Source organism: Pollachius pollachius (genome assembly GCF_949987615.1).
Source record: "Pollachius pollachius genome assembly, chromosome: 16".
NCBI classification, from domain to species: Eukaryota; Metazoa; Chordata; class Actinopteri; order Gadiformes; family Gadidae; genus Pollachius; species Pollachius pollachius.
The window spans coordinates 10,379,799-10,399,065 of record NC_136949.1 but is presented as its reverse complement, the minus strand read 5'-3'; the positions used below and the strand labels follow the sequence as shown (position 1 = coordinate 10,399,065).

At 43.1% G+C, this 19,267-nt stretch overlaps 1 protein-coding gene across 1 annotated transcript; it reads right to left on the bottom strand.

Moving 5' to 3' along the window:
• Window positions 1-209: 209 nt before the first annotated feature.
• cnstb (consortin, connexin sorting protein b) lies at window positions 210-12,589 on the bottom strand. Its single transcript, XM_079753097.1, has 11 exons — window positions 12,197-12,589; window positions 10,883-10,992; window positions 8,934-8,964; window positions 6,799-6,885; window positions 6,349-6,451; window positions 5,469-5,487; window positions 5,053-5,143; window positions 4,500-4,669; window positions 4,308-4,442; window positions 2,669-2,813; window positions 210-1,451 (listed from the first exon to the last, which is right to left on the bottom strand). The coding sequence occupies exons 1-11, from the start codon at window positions 12,288-12,290 to the stop codon at window positions 1,243-1,245; spliced, it is 1,194 nt and encodes a 397-aa protein (XP_079609223.1). The 5' UTR covers window positions 12,291-12,589; the 3' UTR covers window positions 210-1,242.
• Between the last annotated feature and the right edge of the window lie 6,678 nt (window positions 12,590-19,267).

Below are 19,267 nucleotides of genomic sequence, written 5' to 3'. Positions count from 1 at the left end.
TAGAAAATACAGAAAGTACACAAATTACCGAACCACTTAATAGGCTTATGTAATTTAAAATGCCAGGATCAGGGACTTGGCATTGTAGGGTGATGTCAGGGTTTATAATTAAGCATTAACACTGCAACACAAATCACAAAATGCAGACAAAGACAAATAACCCTGGTTTAAAATGAAAGCAATTTTGATCTTTATTTTAAACACAGGCCATTCTATCATGCTTGTTGTAATGGTGTCACTCTGTATTGAACCGGGAAATGTTGTTGATGCAAACTTGAGTCACGTATATATATATACACATATGGGCTAAATCCTAATCTAATTTTGTAAGTTCTTGTCTTGTAACGTAACAACTATACAACTTGTATGTTAAAGTATACCCATGTCAAGAAGTCCAGAGTAATTTAAAATACTGCATTTGTTTCACATTTATGTGTGTACAGGCGTGTTTCTGAGATGTATACAGGCTAGACTATATTCAATGTGGTAGCAATGGACAGCTACAGCCGCAAGCATGTTTACTTCGGCTACAAAATACACCAAGAAAATGTAAATGAAAATAGGAAAAAAGAGATAGTAAAGGAACATCAGGCAGAGCTTAGGTCTGCGTTGTTTATAACGAAACAACAGACATGCTGTTGCTCTTCTAATTATCTGGGTTGGTCTCCTCCATAGTACAGTACGACGTGCTTCAATAAAACCTGGACATTAAAGTTAATTAAATACGGGAACAACATGGCTGTGTGTATGTCTGTGTGCATGAGTGTGTGTGTGTGTGTGTGTGTGTGTGTGTGTGTGTGTGTGTGTGTGTGTCTGTGTGTGTGTGTCTGTGTTTGTGGACATGCACGCATGTACACTTTGGTCCAGAGTCTTTAAGAAACACATTCTTCCAGATCTTCCATCTTAGCTCATCGGACCAGTTGACGGTTTCCATGTAATTCTTGCAAATGTTTATAGTTTCTTATTTTTTGAGCTTCATAAAACCAACTCGGAAACATTCAAAGAACATCAACATACATCTGGATGTGAAGGAGTACTAGCACAGTACTTGGAAGTACGATCATAAAAGGTCCATCTGACAATCACTGCCCCATAGCAACGGCAGGTTGAAGCTGATTGGTTGTTCCTCGGTGACCTGATGACATCAGCGTTGTGGGATGGGTCAGCCACCACCTCAAGACAGCATGACACTAAAGAAAACCTGTAAAACGTCTCGAGTACAGGTGTGTGCGTTTGTGCATTTTAAGTCTGAAGGGGCAGCAAGTGTTTCAGTTGGTCAAAGACCCTCCGCACGTTTACGACGTAGAAGTTGATGTTGTCTGAGAAGTCCGTGCATATGCTGGAGTAGGTGTCCACCAGGGTGCAGTACAGGGCCGTGCCGGCGATGCTGATCACCACGGTAACCGTACACAGCATCAACAGGATCAGACATGAGTCTCCACCCGCCTCATCTGCAAACAGGAGGAGACAGAGAATAGTATGCGATGTACAATATAAATAAGCCCCCCGAGGTTCCAAATCACATACTTTTGCTTTTAGCTGCTGCAGCTACCCTTACAAAGTACGTACTGTTCCACACGGTATGTATACAATGGGACGTTTACAGGTGATTTCACTGATTAGCACCCATCGACTTTGGCGGGCTCAGTCGAGGTGTCCTATCTTCTACTGCGCAGAGGTTTGGGGGGCAGAATAGCTCAAAATGCACACTGGATTGCATACTGCGAAACGCAACCAGATGCAGAACAACATCCTGGTAATTTTGGCATAATGCATTTTCCATACTATGTATTGGGACGTACTAAATATTTTTTCTGGCATACTAAATAGTATGGGTATTGGAACGCAGGATCTATCTGTATGCAGGCCTCAGCCTAGTGGAATAAACCCTTTTCACATAGAAGTCAAGACACAGGTGTCGCTCATAACCGTATGGGACTGCTACTTGTTTGACCAGGGCACAGTGGTTGATTAAACCAGTGAAGGTAACACATTGACCTTTGCTGGTGCTTTGAAGCACATAAACGAAACACCCGCCGGCCTCGGCAGTGTTAACGCTGGGGGCTACGCCTGTGTTTTCTCTGCTATGACACCTCAGTGACAACTTGTCACTGACAAGGGTCCAAAGTCCATGTTAGATATCGTCACTGATTTATACCCATGAACCGTTACATACATGGAGCATAACCATGTAGCAAAACTGTTTCGTCCAGTTGTGTACAATTAATGATTAATCAGTGGGTTAGTATAGGGCTTGCCCATCATGACGTCATGATCAATGCCTCCATTTCGAAAGTATAGGAGCATGAGAATGTTAATTTTGGTCATTGTTTTTGTATTTATTGTATTAGCATTATGCAGAGACATTGTTATGTTTGAAAGTGCCATAGTGTTTCTCATGCAAGCAATGACAAGACAACGTTTTGATTGACCTAGGTTAAGGTATATTTAAGTTAATTAAGGAGTTTAACTTACTACAACCCTCTCATCACAAAATGGCCAGTATCGCCAACAAAAATCCCATGATGCTTTGTGATGTACAAGCCTGATAAGGTTATGAATGCAATAGCGTGTCTTTAACCTCGAGGGTGAGTCATCTACAGTCGGACCAAAGTACAAGCGGTGTTGAGGCTCTGCTTTAACAAGGGCAATGTTGAACGTAGGCTACCTTGCTCTGCAGTGTATTCCGGCTCGGTGAAGCGGACCTTGCGCTTGCCGTTGTGCTTCTCGACTGAGACACCAGGGGGCGGTAGACCATCCAGCGACGCCCTCCTGCGCTTTAGGATGGAGACCAGGCCGTCAGGAGCGGAGCTCTGGAGGAAAAACAGTGAACAATAAAGGAGGGATTGAAGATAAAAGAGGTTTTTTAAATGTTTGCTATGTCGGTAGGTTTCTTTCGTCCTATTTGGTAACCTGACAGCTTATAGCTGACGTTAATACAATCAAACATTGGCCAACACCTCTAAACTACTCGTTATTTTTATCTGTCTTCCTTTCTATCCGTCATTCAACTGAAACAAGTCAAATCCCACTTAAGACGATTTATAACAACAACAAATATTACAATGACAACAACTACAAGGCAAAAACCTCTTCATGCTCATATGCAACTTTAATAAAACAGGGTTATTCCCGAGCAGTTAGCTATATCTCCTCCAGCCATATGGGGGTCAGTTATTGTTATTGTCCTATATATATTTCAAACATGCTAAATTGGATTTCAGAAGTGGTACACCATTTTCAACACTGGATTATTTTGATCCAGCAAACAAATGCAAACAACTTCATTGAACTTTGAGCCTAATATTGTCGCTGGGTGGAAAGACCTATTGAATAGCTTACATGACAATAAAGAAGTTTTATTATAATCAAACAACTGTAAAAAGAAAAGTTGGAATTGTATTCCTGCAAGGAACCACAAACTCATTAGCTTCTCCACTGTGTTTTCTATTACAAAGGACAGCGACCGCACCCGGACCCAAACCCACTTAACCCTCTATTGGATTACATAACCACGTTATTTAAGAACAGGGCGAGCCCCCCCCTCCCACATTGCCTTAGGCCGGGGGAGAGGTTCTAGCTGAATACAGAGTAGACTTATTGAGGTTATTTCCCAAGTGAGGATTGCACACTCAGCAGGGAGAATGGGTGGACCAGGACAAAGCAAACAGAGAGAGGGAGAGTTTAGAATCTACTGTCATTTTCCAATACATTGTAGATGCAAAAAGGCAGTGAAAACTAAAAAAAGATAAAGAATACCTTATTCCAAGGTGTTAAGAAATATTTAATTATACCGTGGAACCTATCAATAACCATGTGATTTATCTATTTGATTTATCTGAGGAATTAAACAGACGTGAAACCAAACCAAGTTAGTGCGGTCAGACAGACAGATAAAACCACCGATATACCAACTGACAGGCCGACAAACAGACAGACAGACAGACAGACTAAAGACAAATGGACAGACGAACAGACTGTCAGACAGTAACAGACAGTTAGACAGACAGTGACACAGACAGTGAGACAGACAGTGACACAGACAGTAACAGACAGTGACACAGACAGTGAGACAGACAGTGAGACAGACAGTAACAGACAGTGACACAGACAGTGAGACAGACAGTAACAGACAGTGAGACAGACAGTGACACAGACAGTAACAGACAGTGAGACAGACAGTGAGACAGACAGTGACACAGACAGTGACACATACAGTGACACAGACAGTAACAGACAGTGACACAGACAGTGAGACAGACAGTAACAGACAGTGAGACAGACAGTGAGACAGACAGTGTTCCTACCCCCTCATCGTGAGACAGCTTGACCAGGTCCTTCTCCGAGGCCTGAGGGACCCCTGCTGGCCACTCCCCCTTCACCTCCTCCTCCTCTTCCGCCACCTCCTGCCCTTCCTCACATAGCTCCTCCTCCTCCTCCTCTTCTCCTCCTCTCCTCTCCTCCTCACACACCTCCTCCTCCTCCTCTGCTCCTCGCCTCTCTTCCTCTTCCTCAATCTCTTCCTCTTCACCTTCTCTCCTCTCTTCCTGCTCCCCCTCTTCCTCCTCCTCCTCCTCCGTCCCCTCGTCCTGCTGGCGGGGGGATTGAGGGGACCGTGGTTCTGTATGTGTCAGACCTTCACCCATGGGTGCTGATAGGGGTTTAGTGTCTGGAACCAGGGACAGATAAAACAACGTTAATAAGCACGTGACGACCACAATCTGAACGCTTTCTTCTATTTCATATTTCCTGTACAGTTGTTGATTTGTATCTTTTGTATTTGATTTGTATTTGCCGTACAGTGCGAACATATCATGACATATTAACTGGATGGGAAAGTTGTGCCCGCCAAGGAAACAATTAGGATAATGACACATCAGGATGTAACTAGGACCCCATTGGAGAGTATTCTATATCCATAATGTATATACCTGGATACATGGAGGCCGTGTGTGTGTGTGTGTGTGTGTGTGTGTGTGTGTGTGTGTGTGTGTGTGTGTGTGTGTGTGTGTGTGTGTGTGTGTGTGTGTGTGTGTGTGTGATGCTGTGCACCTGCTCCATGCTGTAGAGGGGGCGGAGTCTGGTTCTCCCCGTGATGCTGAGCTCGGCCCTCGGCTCCTCCCCTCTCCGGGTCCGACACACACTTTGGTAGAGAGACACACACACGTACACACACTCACACATCTGGAATATATAAACGGCTCAAACTCATCTGGAATATATAAACAGCGGGAGCATACGATTTGTACGTGCAATATAAAAATGTGCACCACACCAAAATGATAGATCAAAGAAAAAATCCCCACTGCAAAGGTCCAAAAAGATGCCTCTGCATTTATTTATACATGTATTTACCACTCTATTCCACATTCTACCCTTTTGTATGAGTAGGTGATTATAATGATAATAGTGAACATATCTGTCAATCGAATGCAGATAAAAGGGAACAGAATGTGTTGGAATCTCACCTGGTACCCACTGAGCGGTCTGTTGACATGAAGAGAGTGACAGGAAGAGGGAGAAAGGACAAGCACAGTTAATATGTGTTGGGAAGAAGAGCTAAAGGCAATCCATGAGTGATGGAGTTAGGTGGCCAGACAGATGGACAAACAAACACAAAGGCACGTATAGGGATGATTACACACAAATTGTGCTGTAATTCTAACACATGGTAGGTCTATGTGTTAGAATTACAGCACAATTTGTGTGTAATCATTAAACAATCTCAGAAAGAAAAGGGGGGTCACAATGGTGGAATACCAAGGTAGCTTCTGCTAGGCCATAGTGATAAAGGAAACAGGAAATTGGCCTGAGAAGGAACTTTCTAGGTGTTTATCAGGGCTGTGGTCTTTGCCTCCCTCCCCATTCCTGTATTATCTTTATGACCACTCCCGTCAGCATGTGCCAACAATTTAACAATGGCTAACATGGCTAACATGGTTCATGTTTCTTAGAAATGCTTTTTAAAGGTGTATAATGACCGGCTCGCTGTGCATTACCCCTAGCTCAGAATTTAAAACAAATCACGGCCTCTTTTAAACTGCTCTAGGTTAACACTGAAAATAACTTTTCATATTTCTTCCCATGGCAGCGTTGCAGGGGAAGCAGGTCTGACTCCAAGATCAAAGGTCCTTGGGTCAAACCCAAATGCCCGATATCGACATGGTCTAAAAGTGTTTCCTTAATGACAAAATAGTTCATAGTATTCACATCAGGCCAGTTACACATAAGAACACGACAGCTCTTATTATGGCTCCAATGCAGTGTCTGTATTCTCATGAAAAACCAACATCCAGTCCCCAGTGGGGCTGCTAGAGGCGGGTTCTGGGTCTGGATCCCGGGTCCTACCTGCTGTGGTTCCTACAGAGCTGCTCCAGGGTCTCCATGCTGCTCTCCCTGCTTCGGTTGGACTCTGTTCCCTCAGGATCCTTCTGACCCTCCAGTTGGCTCTCTGGAACAAAGTTAAAGTAAGGATGACTCGGCCGGCATCATGCTAACACCCGCTCCAAGCCTCATATTTATTCTTCCTTTTTCATTTTCTTCCCATTGTCTTTCTTTCTTTTTTTTCTTTCTCTGTCGTTCACCTCAAATGCGTTTGATTATAATTGGGTTGTTATCCATGCATATCAACACAAAACTACCAATCTCTCTCTCTCGATGTGTGTGTGTGTGTGTCTCTCTCTCTCTCTCTCTCTCTCTCTCTCTCTCTCTCTCCATTTTCTTCCTCCCAGCCCCCACCTGTCCACTAGTCGTCACTGAAGTACTGTACAAAGGACAAGACCAAAGAGACTGCAGTACCCCAGGTCTCCTGCAGGGCGGCGAGGTTGGACAGCAAGCGTTCATGGTAGGACTTCTCCAACTGCAGGAACTGGATTGCCCATTGGTCTGGAAACAGTGGCTGTTAAGGTCAAAATAGACACGCGCACTGATGATCTTCACCAGAATGCTGAGCGATTAAAGAAAGTCCCTACTTAGGATTAAACTTGTAAACGTTTAAATGTGTCAATTCAGCTAGGGCAAACTAAGAGAGGCAGTAAGATGCATTCGCCACAAGCTTGCCAAGGAATTCTCCTCGACCGACATTTTACTCACTGACCAAATACATAGTGAGCTAGAGAAGCAGCTTAAGTCGCTGTCGAATCGGCTTCAGACTGATGACACGTCCCTTACACAGGTAGTGCTTTGGCGATTTTGCGGCAGAGTATAGACGCACAGCCACAAAGTAGGTCTGACGGTTATGATAGGCCCAGATCATCAGCAGTCTACCTGAAGTAGCCAAGCTGTGGTAGCTCAGCTCTTTGCTATCTGCTACTGCGCCTCTCCTCTAAGATAAAGTGAGTGAGCAGTAGGGCCAACACTTTGAGATTTAGCCTCTTCCCCCCCTTTTCTTATTTCCCTTGCCTCGTCGCTGTGGTCGCCTTAGAAGCGGTTGCCCTGGTAACGGCGTAAACAGCCGCAGCTGCACACGCCCTTCAGACCCAGAGGAAACCGGTGCCAGACCCTCTGGTCCAACCGGGGAAACGCCCAAACACAGAGAGAGACAAACTCCACCCCTTAGTACTCAACCTTAAACATATTACTGTTTAACATAGCTATACTATGCTCAAGAAAACACTGAAACGTGTGTCACAGACATAACCTGTGATCCTTAGGTGTATTCTCACTATGTCGTCCACTATAAAGTGGATAATACTATATAGGCCACCAAATAGCGAGATCGCCATTTCGTAGTGCTTTCCATTTACATTTACATTTACATTTAGGGCATTTAGCAGACGCTTTTATCCAAAGCGACTTACAATAAGAGCATTTGTTACAATAAGTACATTTGTCATAAGAAGTGAAACAATATATCGCTGTCTGTACAGTAAAGATCTCACTATACTTTCCAAATGTATAGTGAGATTATTATGCCCTATAAAGTGGACTCATCTGTCCCGCAATGCACAGTGAAAAGAAGTGTAAACAGATGATCTCTAACCAAGCATGCATCATCATCATGCATTGCGCTGAAAGGAAAATGGCAGATGGACAAGAAGAAAGCACACCCTACAAATTCAGATGTATTCGTATATCTATTGTAAATATAAATGTAAAGGCCCAGCATCATCCTTATTTTTTCACTTACATTTTGTATACATCGTGGTAATATGGATTCACTTTTCTCTGTCTAGTAATTCTGTTCTTTCTCCTAATCAAAAATATTTGAATGATCACGAGACAAAAAATATACATCGATATTGGGTGGCATTTAAAAGCTCTAAAAGCTGTTTTATATTAAGAAGTACTGAGTGTTATTAAGAAGTACTTTCAATGGAGTATAGTTTTTCTCCTTATGACGACAGGGACGAAACAAATCCATGAGTTGTGGCACAGAAATATGATATTATTATATTATAAATGTGCCTATAAAGTTTTTTATTGATTTTGGAAAATACGCTCATGAATATATGATAAAACTGCACGCCAGTATTGATTCCGGTTGGTCCACCAGCCCTAGGCGTCGGTGGCATGTTTGAATTATGCGACAGTATTAGTGCCATAATAAACAGAGACCCAGATAGTGTCTGAAAGTGTTTTTTCATTTAGCAGATGAGCTCACTATTTAGTCCTCTACATAAAATGTACTTGATAGTGAGAGGGGAATAGTGAGGATTGAATGGTTTTGGACACAACCATAGTGTAACATTTATATTTCTGCATCAAGCAAATGCAGTCAAATACCTGTTCACACCAGTCCTACTCAAGAAACCCGCAAACCAGATTTATTAATTTGAATCCCTTTTAATTCCCCCCCTTTTAATTCAAATCAAAATAAACCTAGTCGAAACAGTTAGGCTAAGACATTCCAATGACAAAGTTAGAAAATTACTCATAAACGGCATTAGAAATACTAGACTAGAATACTAGTCTTGTTCGCTCTGAAAGGATACAGTCGTCTTTGAGGGAGTACGCCTCTGCCATCTAGACGGGAGAGAGAGGGAGAGGGAATACATTAGGGTTGACCAGAGGATATCAGTGGAGATCACACAGTACATACCAGCACTTTGTCACTAGCACAGACACAAACACCCTTTGTGATAACCAGAGATCTGATGACATCACATAGAGAAGACTGAAAATAATGGGACATGTGTGTGCGTGTCTGTGTGTGTGTGTGTGTGTTAATGTATGCATGTGTGTGTGTGTGTGTGTGTGTGTGTGTGTCTCTCCCTCCCTCATTTACCCACTGACTCATTCATCCACTGACTGACTGACTCACTCACTCTCTGAACATACTCCCTCACTCACTTATTCACCCTCCGGCTCACTCACCCACAACGTGAACAGGTAGAAGGGGAACAGCGTTATGCCTTATCAACAGCGCCTCATGCTAACCCCCAGTGCTAACCCACTGTACCTCTAACACCATCATCATCAGCAAAACTGTCAACACTAGTTAGACTGTGATGAATTCCACCTAATCCCTCCCACGGTGGGAGTCACATGACCAAGAGAGAGAGAGATTTAGACGACCTGCAGACGGACGGATAGACGGACGGACTGAGGACAATGAGTCACAAGGCAGTGCTTGTGTTTGGGATTAGCAGTGCAGTCTTTCTCTCGCTCTCTCTGTTTAAGTCGCTCTCTCTTCTTCTCTCAATTAGATTACATTTAAAATAGATTTATTTGCTTGTAAAATAAACCTTTACATTGCCAAAGCAATCAAAACATGAAACAAAGGGGAAAATTACTTTTTAAAAACATAAAAAATGTCTCTGTTTGTGTGTGTGTGTTTGTATAATAACTATGAAGACTACACCTTCCAGAGAGTGGTTTCATTTATTTCTCACAGTTCTGTAACTGTGAGAGACATCACTGATACCTTTTCTCAGCTTCAAACAGCCTGCCAGTCAACGTTAACGTTTCCACTAAATGGAACTGTTTGTTAACTTGTATTATGTCAGTACGTAATAAACAATTCGACGAAATGTTGAAATATAGTAAATGGTTTCACTGTGTACACATTAATCTGTGTTTTGACTGTGTGTACTCAGAACTTAATCTGATGATAGCAAACAAACTTTCATCTCTGATTTAAATCACATTATTATCATGCTCCCGACATTTCAACTCCCCCGAACAAAGATGTTGACTACTGAGTAAATATGATCAATCATTCTGAAATATGTTTGTTAAATCCGACACTTGTTGCTATGCTAACAGTTTAATGTGATGATTAATGGCTCCAACATCTCTGACAGGAATATGTTAACAATACAGTGTACTATGTAACTATAGTCTGAAGAGCCTTTCTATCAAAAAGACGACAACCAGACAATGGAAAGTTGTAATTGTTAGGCCTCAACCTAGCAACAAAGAGTCAACTGTGGTTCTGTTCCTAGTTCCTAGTCTGTCCATGTGTGGTTAGCATTGGCGTTTATCTCGTATATCTTTCTATCCGGATCTCAGGAAGCTCCACCAATCACTTTGGGGTTTCCTTCAAATAAATACAGAGGAGGAACAGGGGACTCCTAAACACACAAATGTATTACTGAATAGACCCTATATGGGCATCCTTGTCGGTACTGCCATGGAATGCCAGATAGCGTCCATGTCTCTGGAAGAGTTGTTTTACAGACCATAATTAAAGGGACTTGGGTTGTCTGCTAGGTGGATTGGGCTTTTTTCATAAACATAATGAAAATGGTATAGTATCGCAGTGGATTATAATAACATATAGGCTGCAGAACAGAGTAGTAGGTATTGTGTTTCACTCCCATTTGAAAGGTTCTGGCTTAATAACATACACACACATACACACACACACACACACACACACACACACACACACACACACACACACACACACACACACACACACACACACACACACACACACCTGGTGCAGGGAGTGTGGCAGTAGTGTGTAGTTGGGGGCCTCCACAAGGGTCTGCAGGGAAGCCAGCAGCTCTGGACTGGGGCCCGGGGCCCCTACGCTTTCAGAGGGCCCTAAAAACACACAACACATGCAATCAATGGATGAACGTTACCAGGTCCATTCACATGCCATGGGGACCTCGTTTTCATATATAAACATTATCATCATCTCAGTACAACAAACACACTATGCGGTCAACTCAAAACATCACACGCAGAAACAGAAGTCTGTTCTATTCTATAATGCTCTGTTCTATTCCACTCTGTCTTTGCCAGTTTCCTTCAATTTATTGTCATTCTATTCAAGCTTGCTGTATTCTAATCATTCTATATATTCCTTTCCATTCCAACTGCTCTTGTCTGGCCCACATTGTGTCCAACCAAGACTGTGATAATGACCCTCTAGTATCCCCTCAGGGCTCATGCGGCTACGTAGCGTAGCTGCAGCTCCCCAGTGGCCTCCTCCTCACCCACCCTGCGCTCCTGTTACACCCCTGTCACCTGCAAACCACCTGACCCACTCAGACCTCAGACCAGGGAGGGTCCGAGAGGAAGGGATCAACTTACAGAAGACTCACCGAGATAGAGGCACCAAGCTTTCAACCAAGTCTCTCTCTCTCTCTCTCTCTCTCTCTCTGCTCTCTCACATAATTATATATATATCACTCAGATTCTCTCTCTCCCTCTTTCTCTCTGTATATTTGTCCGGTACAATGTGTCCCTTTCTCTCTCTTACTCCACTCACCCCCTCTCCCTCCCTCACCCCCTCTCCCTCCCTCCCTCTCCCCCTCTCCCTCCTCTAACTGTGTTTTAATGATCTTTAATGATGTGTAAAGACCTTGGCCTGAAGCCGTTAGACATGGCGAGGGCTGTAATGGATATCCCATTACCATCATCATGGTAGCATCATCATGGTTTTATTATGGATATGTATTTTAACCTTCTTATTTGTTCATATATCTTAACCTTGTAACCAGGCAGTCAAAGAGAGCTTGCACATAATAATGTAACTCGCTCCTTTATACTTGTTGTATAGTCTAATTTGAATCAGAAGAACTTGAATCTGAATATCCCGCCCTGGTTACGCCTTACGACGACAGATATAGCCTTGCTTTTTATGGAGCTCAACATATGAGGAACACCATACCATAAATACAATCAACATGTGAGACGAATAGATCATTTGTTGATCACAGATGGTAACTCCGACTCCCACATGAACAAACAGTAGTAGAATAAAGACAGTGGTAGGGTTTCCTAACGAGGCGTCTAGTACCTGGGAGGCTGGTCTCCGAAGGCTGCTCCTCCTGGGTCTCCTGGCCCCCAGCATCGGGGCCCTTCGGGGGGGCACTCATGTTCTTGTTGCCCATCACCTCCAGGCACACTTGGTGTTGCTAAGGAGACTCAACCGCTGGTGCTGGAGCCCCCAGGGGCTCTGCAAGGGGGTCTTGACTCTGGAATCGACTTGACGACTGTGTTCCAAATGCAAGTGAGATGCCTCACTGCCTATGTCCTATGTCGGGAGCGGCTTGGCCAGGCAGCTGTTGATCCCTCAGGTATCTTTTCCGGTCTGATCTGTCTGCTTTCTTGCCCGGCGGTGTTCCTTCAGTAGTCGGTGGAAGGTGGTGAGGCTCCACGTGATTGAGGTGGTGTGAATATTTCCCAGGGGTCTTCGGTCCCAATGTCGCCCCCCCCCCCCAACCCCGCCCCCCTCCTGTGCTGTGGTAACAGGTCTCAGACTAATAATCCTCTATGCCCATTGGCTGAAGAAGAGGAGAGATGAGAGAGAGTTGCAAGGTATCCAGTGTATATTTGAGACAAGGATTGTGGGTAATGTAGTCCGTGGCGCTCTTTACGGTATATTCAGTTGTAAGTCATCCTGTAAAATCAGTTGTTCATTTTCTCTGTTTTTTCTTCTTCAAAGTACCCGTGGTCACTGGACTTCACTTGTTCTCTCAGCGACCTGTGAGAGGAGAGAGAGAAGGGAGAGAAACAGAGAGAGAGAGACAGTTATGGAACAGTTTTTTTAGCGTCGTTAGCTGGCATAAAACCATATCTTGCTCTGTGGCTTTTGCTGCTACGCAAGCAGAGAAGGAAGTTGCTAAAAATATTAACAAAAAAAGATTGAGATTGAGGGAGATAGAGAGAAAGAGAGACAAAATGGGGGCAGAGAAAGTGGGGTAGGGAAGAGAATGATGAACCATAACATGCTTTGGCAATTTTATAAAACGTGGCACCACAATGAGGCAAATATAAGTATAAGAAAGAAAGAAAGAAAGAAGGAAAGAGAGAAAGGAGAGAACAAATGGTCTATAAGAGACGTCAGACAGGAAGAGGAGGAGAGGAGAGACGGTTGAGCGAAGAGTCAGATCCTCTGTTCTCTCAGTGACAAAGATAATAGAATGTTTCTTTGCGTCTCTAATGGTGCCTGAAGGGGTCCTTTCAGCACAAAATAAACCACCATCCCCTGCTACTGTGGAGAGGACAGTGCCTGATAAAGGGTAAAGGACTGTTACATCACGGACATAAAGTGGGACAACACACAATGCCTGTCCACGTCCAAGCTCACATTGGGAACATTGAGGACCTGGTAACAGAGAATAGCCTGCATGCTGCGCAGTCTCTGCCCACTCCAACATATGTAGTTATTTTAATAATTATATGTACCTTAGTTCTAGCCCGTGATTATTTTGCTGTAGAGAAGTTTGAAGTGGAGAATGTAGGAGTAATAAGCAGGCGCCAGGAACAGGCATGTGTTATAGAACACACACATAGCTGAACTTGATTCATTAATACTATTGACAACATGTTTAAGATAGTATAAGAGAGACTACAGGTTTAATAGTAGCAACTCAAAACCATATTTGCTGCTGCAAAGATGCCCCCTCATTCCGCCTGTTAAAGCACATCTTTGCAGCATCAACGATCAGAGGGCATGCGTGTGTTTGTGTGTATGTGTGTGTGAGTGTTCGTGCGTGGCACGGTAACTCAGAGGTAGGCCATACCCTGCGTGAAGCAGTCATGTGAGGCTGTATTTTACTACATGGAATGTGACACGCTGCAGCCAACAGGCGCCGGGAGCGCCGCCTAAAGCGCAGCGTCAAACCGAGGAGACGAAGAAGAAGAGATAACAGTGTAGGAGTCTGTCCAGATGAGAATTAGTGCATTGGATGAGGTTACAGTACGGTACATTTGGTTAATTCCTGTGGGCAAATGCCAGGAAACTGTCCTCGTTGTTCTTCTGTTATCTTACAAATTGGCCACATAGGCCTATAAATTACACACGATTACATAAGGATTGCATAAGTTCAAGAGTAGTCTTTCCCTCAAAATCGCAAAATGAATGTTATTTAGAGGCTATATGGTCTTAATATAAACGCAAAACATGCTATTATAATATATTTCAATAGTTAGTGCACATTTTATAGAAACTCTTCCAATAGGAGACCATCTGGCTCAGTATAAACAAATGTGCAGTCAGACCATCGTGTGCTTGTGTGTGCGTGGTGTGTTTCAATGTAGGTTGTGTAGTGTGTGTGCGTGTGCAGCTGTAGCCTACTGCAGCATTGTCTCCCTCACAATATACAGGAGCGACAATTCATTTTCCAAAACTTCTCAGGATTGTTCAATATTTAATAGTTGACAAATAGCTTATAGACATGTATAACGCAATGGGAAAGGTTGCGCAGATGTTCTCGATGTTTAATAACCGCAGTAACCGAATTGCCTTCTTAGCCCATATGGTTGAAAACGACACATGTGCTCTTGGATGTGAGGCCACAACGTAAATAGGAGAATATTAAACATGAACAGAAGTTATCTGCAGTGTGACATGCCCACACATGTCTTCCTATCATATCAACTCGTGTGGAAAGGTAAACACGTTAACCCAAACACACCATAACGTAACATAACAACGGTTCATACGCACTCTGGCTCTGCAGCTCCTATGATGTTGTCGCCTCTCGACCGTCACCCCTACCACACCACTGCTGTGTTCCGGCTGTTTCCATCATGTTACATTACAGTCTAGCCCTCGATCTGTCACCCGATGAGATGCTCTCTGCGGTTCCATGGTTGTTTACGACCCAATCCGGGTATTTTTTGGTCCCTCGTTGCAAAATGTATAATTTAATTTTGCCGCGTAGACAATGTCGCCACCCAACGGCAGTGCGACGCAAATTTACCCGATAGAGCAGTGGTTCGTTATATAACGCGATCAAAGGCTTTGGGATGAACGATTGTTCTGGTAAATAAACCTACCTTAGACGGGATTAAAAACGATTCAAATAGTATAATAGATCGAATTCATATTTTATATAACAACACTCTAATTCAAATGTGATCTCCTTAGCAACAATATCACAACAATATTTCCCAATATCATGAAAATGTGGCACATTATATGTTGAAGGTTTATTGCTGTGTGACTTTCTTTAATGTTATAGGCATGGTATGCTATCTAACAGCACCTCATAATTGTGTAGGGCTTATGTTTTTTACCATACATTTGACTAAACTTGACCTTCTTTAGAGTAGTAACATATACTATTTCCCCTTTCTGGCATTTACATTCAAACATAACATTTACAGGTATAGTACAGATGTAGCCGCTCTTGCAAACCTTAAATCGGTTCATTCTTCTTTGTTTGTGTATGTATATATATGTATGTGTATGTGTGTGTGTGTGTCTCACCATATTTAATGCTTGAATACGTCTTTTACTGTTTTTTAATCTTTGTCTCTCCCTCTGTGTGTGTGTGTGTGTGTGTGTGTGTGTTAATGTGTGTGTGTGTGTGTGTGTATGTGTGTGTGTGTTTGTGTCCATTCTAAACATTACTTCAGATGCATCTTGGTTCTATTTAAGCTAAGAGGTTTGATGACGTAAACTGGACTTCCAAAGAGGCTTAATGAAGATATGAACTAGAGCAGAAAGATAGTGAGAGACAGAGAAAGATGGAGAGAGGGTGAGGGAGAGGGAGAGGAAAGGAGAGAGAGAGAGAGAAAGAGAGAGAGAGAATTGGAGTGAAGGGAGAGTCTATCGTTCTCTTTTTCGCTCTCTGTCTGTCTCTGTTGAAAACAGATCATACACACGCAAACACACACACACAAACACACACAAACACACACACACACACACACACACACACACACACACACACACACACACACACACACACACACACACACAAAAGAGCACTATTACTCATATACAGAAGGACAAATAGACCTACTTTTACTTTGGTAAAAGTAGTCAGAGCCATCTGGAGGAACCTGGAGGTTTTAAACAAGAACTTGACCTTTATAAACCATGACAGTGATGTGCATCATACTGATGATCTAGATGATTCACTAGACAAAATTCCAGTGTGTGTGTGTGTGTGTGTTTGTATGTCCTGTGCATCGTAATGCCCTGATCCATTACCTGAAGAGGTCTGTTTGTATTGATTGCTATGCGTCATTGCATCTCTCTCTCGTAATGCCACCCCAGCTTTGCATGTTTACTTTTTTTCCTGAAACAGTGTTGCAGGAAACAAGAGACATCCATCATTAGACTCATTAGACTGGACAAAAAAAAAAGGAATTTGGAGGTGGATGTGATCGACAACCCCTCAGCCTCCAAGTCTGGGCGTCTTGTTATTGATGGGATTTTGTTTATTTTCTGCTTTCTTGTGTTCGCTGTGCAGCTGTTGCTGTTCCCATATGCCCCATATTATTGTTTTCTTTTTACAACAGAAAGAGAACTAGCATGGAGACGATACAGTACAACAACAAAGGTCCTTCTTGGGAACAATGGGATCTGTCCTTTGAGAGCAATGGAAAATGGGGAAGGCATGCTAGAGCAAGATGCCCTAACCCACGTCTGCTTCTTCATGACATGTATCTAAAATACACTGTGATTCACTTCGGATGAATGTGTCTGCTAAAGTGACTCAATAAATAGTTAAATCTATATCTGGATCAGACCAGACTGAGGATCCATGGTGTTCTGGTGCAGTTTCAGTGGTGCTTTTTCTTCAGATGGGGTAGGCACAGATAGACAGACGCACACACACACACACACACACACACACACACACACACACACACACACACACACACACACACACACACACACACACACACACACACACACACACACACAGACACACACAAACACGCAAACACACACAAACACACAAACAGGCTAACATAGACACATGCACACACACTTAGACACAAGACACAGACACACACATGTTCGCACGTTCCCATGCTTGTACGCACACATACACACGCCCAGATAGACACACACACACTATTTGGATAAAAGTGTCTGGTATATGATTTATTTCAATCTTAGGTTTTAATTCCTACGCAATGGCATTTAGTTCACAAAAATAGATCCCTTCAGAGTAAAAGCGTATTTGACCCTGCTCTGTCACAGTAAACTGAGCACCCTCTAGAAAGTGCCTGGCACCGGGACCTTGTCTAATCTAATCACTCATCCAGGGGCAGTGAGACGGAACCCGCCGTAATGTGATGTAAAACATGTTAACCTTAGAGCTCTCTAAGAAGGTGCCATTTTAATAAACAGCTAATCCATGCGTGTTCAAGAATAACCTGATTAAGGATTAGCATATTCACAGCTCTAGAATACTGTGACCACCCTTGTGGTTGTAGTCACATAACACGGAGAGGGGAACCCTTCTTTAAATTAATTTTAAATCAAGACCAAAGCCCAATGCATCGTTCAGGGAGATTAAATGACTAATGGAGATCAAAAAGCAACATATTGATTTGTGTGAAAAACCGTTTGTTGTCTGGTCTGGACATGAGGTCATTAGATCAGATTTCCTATTTTCCAAAACCCTCTTTAAATACTTCCAGCATCTTCTTGGCTACACAATGGCTCTGTTTGACTTTATACATATTTGTAGTGTGGTGTCGTTGTAGTGCAGTGTAGTGTAGTGGAATGTAGGTTTGTGAAGTATTGGCCATGCAGTATATTTGTAGTGTAATTGAAGTTGCATTGTGTATTGTATAGTGTTGTGTATTTTTTTATAGTTTTAGTATGGGGTATGTCTTGCTTGTGGTTGTAATATAGTTTCCTGTAGTGTGTCCCTCCCTAGGTATTCCTTTCCATTGCTGCCCTTATTTCTAATAAAGTTCAGACACCACATCATACAACATCATACCAGTCTGCCTCTGAGCTCGTACATCTGGAGCCCCAGGGCCTCTGGGGCCCCTGCTCCCTCCAACAAGCCTTGGGGCCACTGGCTGAGGGCCTCATGCTCCAGGCCTGAGGTACCAGCCTGGGACCAATGAAGGTGAAGAGGGAGGCATTGGGAGTCCATCTCCCCTCCTCTCCCCTCCTCTCCTCTCCTGGCTACCATGCTCTTATCTCCTCTCCTCTTGTCCCCTCTCTTCTCATCGCCTCTCCTCTCCTCCTCTCCCCTCCTCCTCTCCTCTCCTCTCTTCCTCATCATCTCCCCTCCCCCTCTCCTCTTCTCCCCTCCCCCTGCTCTCTTCCTTACTTGCTACTCTGCACTATATAAATATAAAAGCGTTCAGTATCCGAAAGCAGTCAACAAGGTATAAATCTAGTTGCAAGTCCAAATTTCACCTTTAGTTTTAGTTTAATGCAGTTCGAGAATATGCTCGTAGGTAGTGTCCACTAGGGGGCATGTGGGAGGCATGGATAGACTGGTGTAGGCTGCCCCACCCTTTCCCCTAATCAGCCCCGACAAACGGAAATTATTAATATTTACATTCCAGCATTTAAAACAGTAAAACTATTCCACATTTGCGGGAATTCCTCAAGATATCTGAATTGAATTTAAGCAGGGATAAGAGATTACTGTCTCACCCGTGCCCTGGTGAAATTACGTAAGTGTTGACTGGAATTGAATGGAGCCTGCAAAGTTAATTAGCTAATGACATGATCACGGCTGTCTTTGATAGAGCAGCGTTCTGCTGCCGTGGCTGTTGTTTTTTATAATTGCTTTATTCATTAGCTGGTTTGTGTGCTCATTGCTCTGACCTGGAATGGAAAGCGTACGTGTCTCATTCAATTAGCGAAATGTTGTAATTTGAGGTTGTGTATTATTAATAATTATCTGATAGGGTGCATTTTTAGGTATTGGAAGATTACAAAAAATAAATGTGAATAATTGCTACAGTAGCCTAGCCAAGTTGTAAAGTTATGAAGTCCAAACGTTGCAGCAGTGGAATCTAATTATGTATAAGAAAGAAATGCAATGGCTGTTTGCTTTAGGATTTGATTATGAATTATTTACTGCACATCAGTCAATTTGGCTGTTAACATTGCATATGGCTCGTAAAGATAGATATATCCTTTCAATTT

Coding starts and splice junctions, on each gene's coding strand:
- cnstb (XM_079753097.1), bottom strand. CDS start 12,290: ATGGGCAACAAGAACATGAGTGCCCCCCCGAAGGGCCCCGATGCTGGG. Junction 10,993..12,196: donor TTCGGAGACCAGCCTCCCAG/GTACTAGACGCC, acceptor GTGTGTTTTTAG/GGCCCTCTGAAAGCGTAGGG. Junction 1,452..2,668: donor GGAATACACTGCAGAGCAAG/GTAGCCTACGTT, acceptor TCCTGTTTGCAG/ATGAGGCGGGTGGAGACTCA.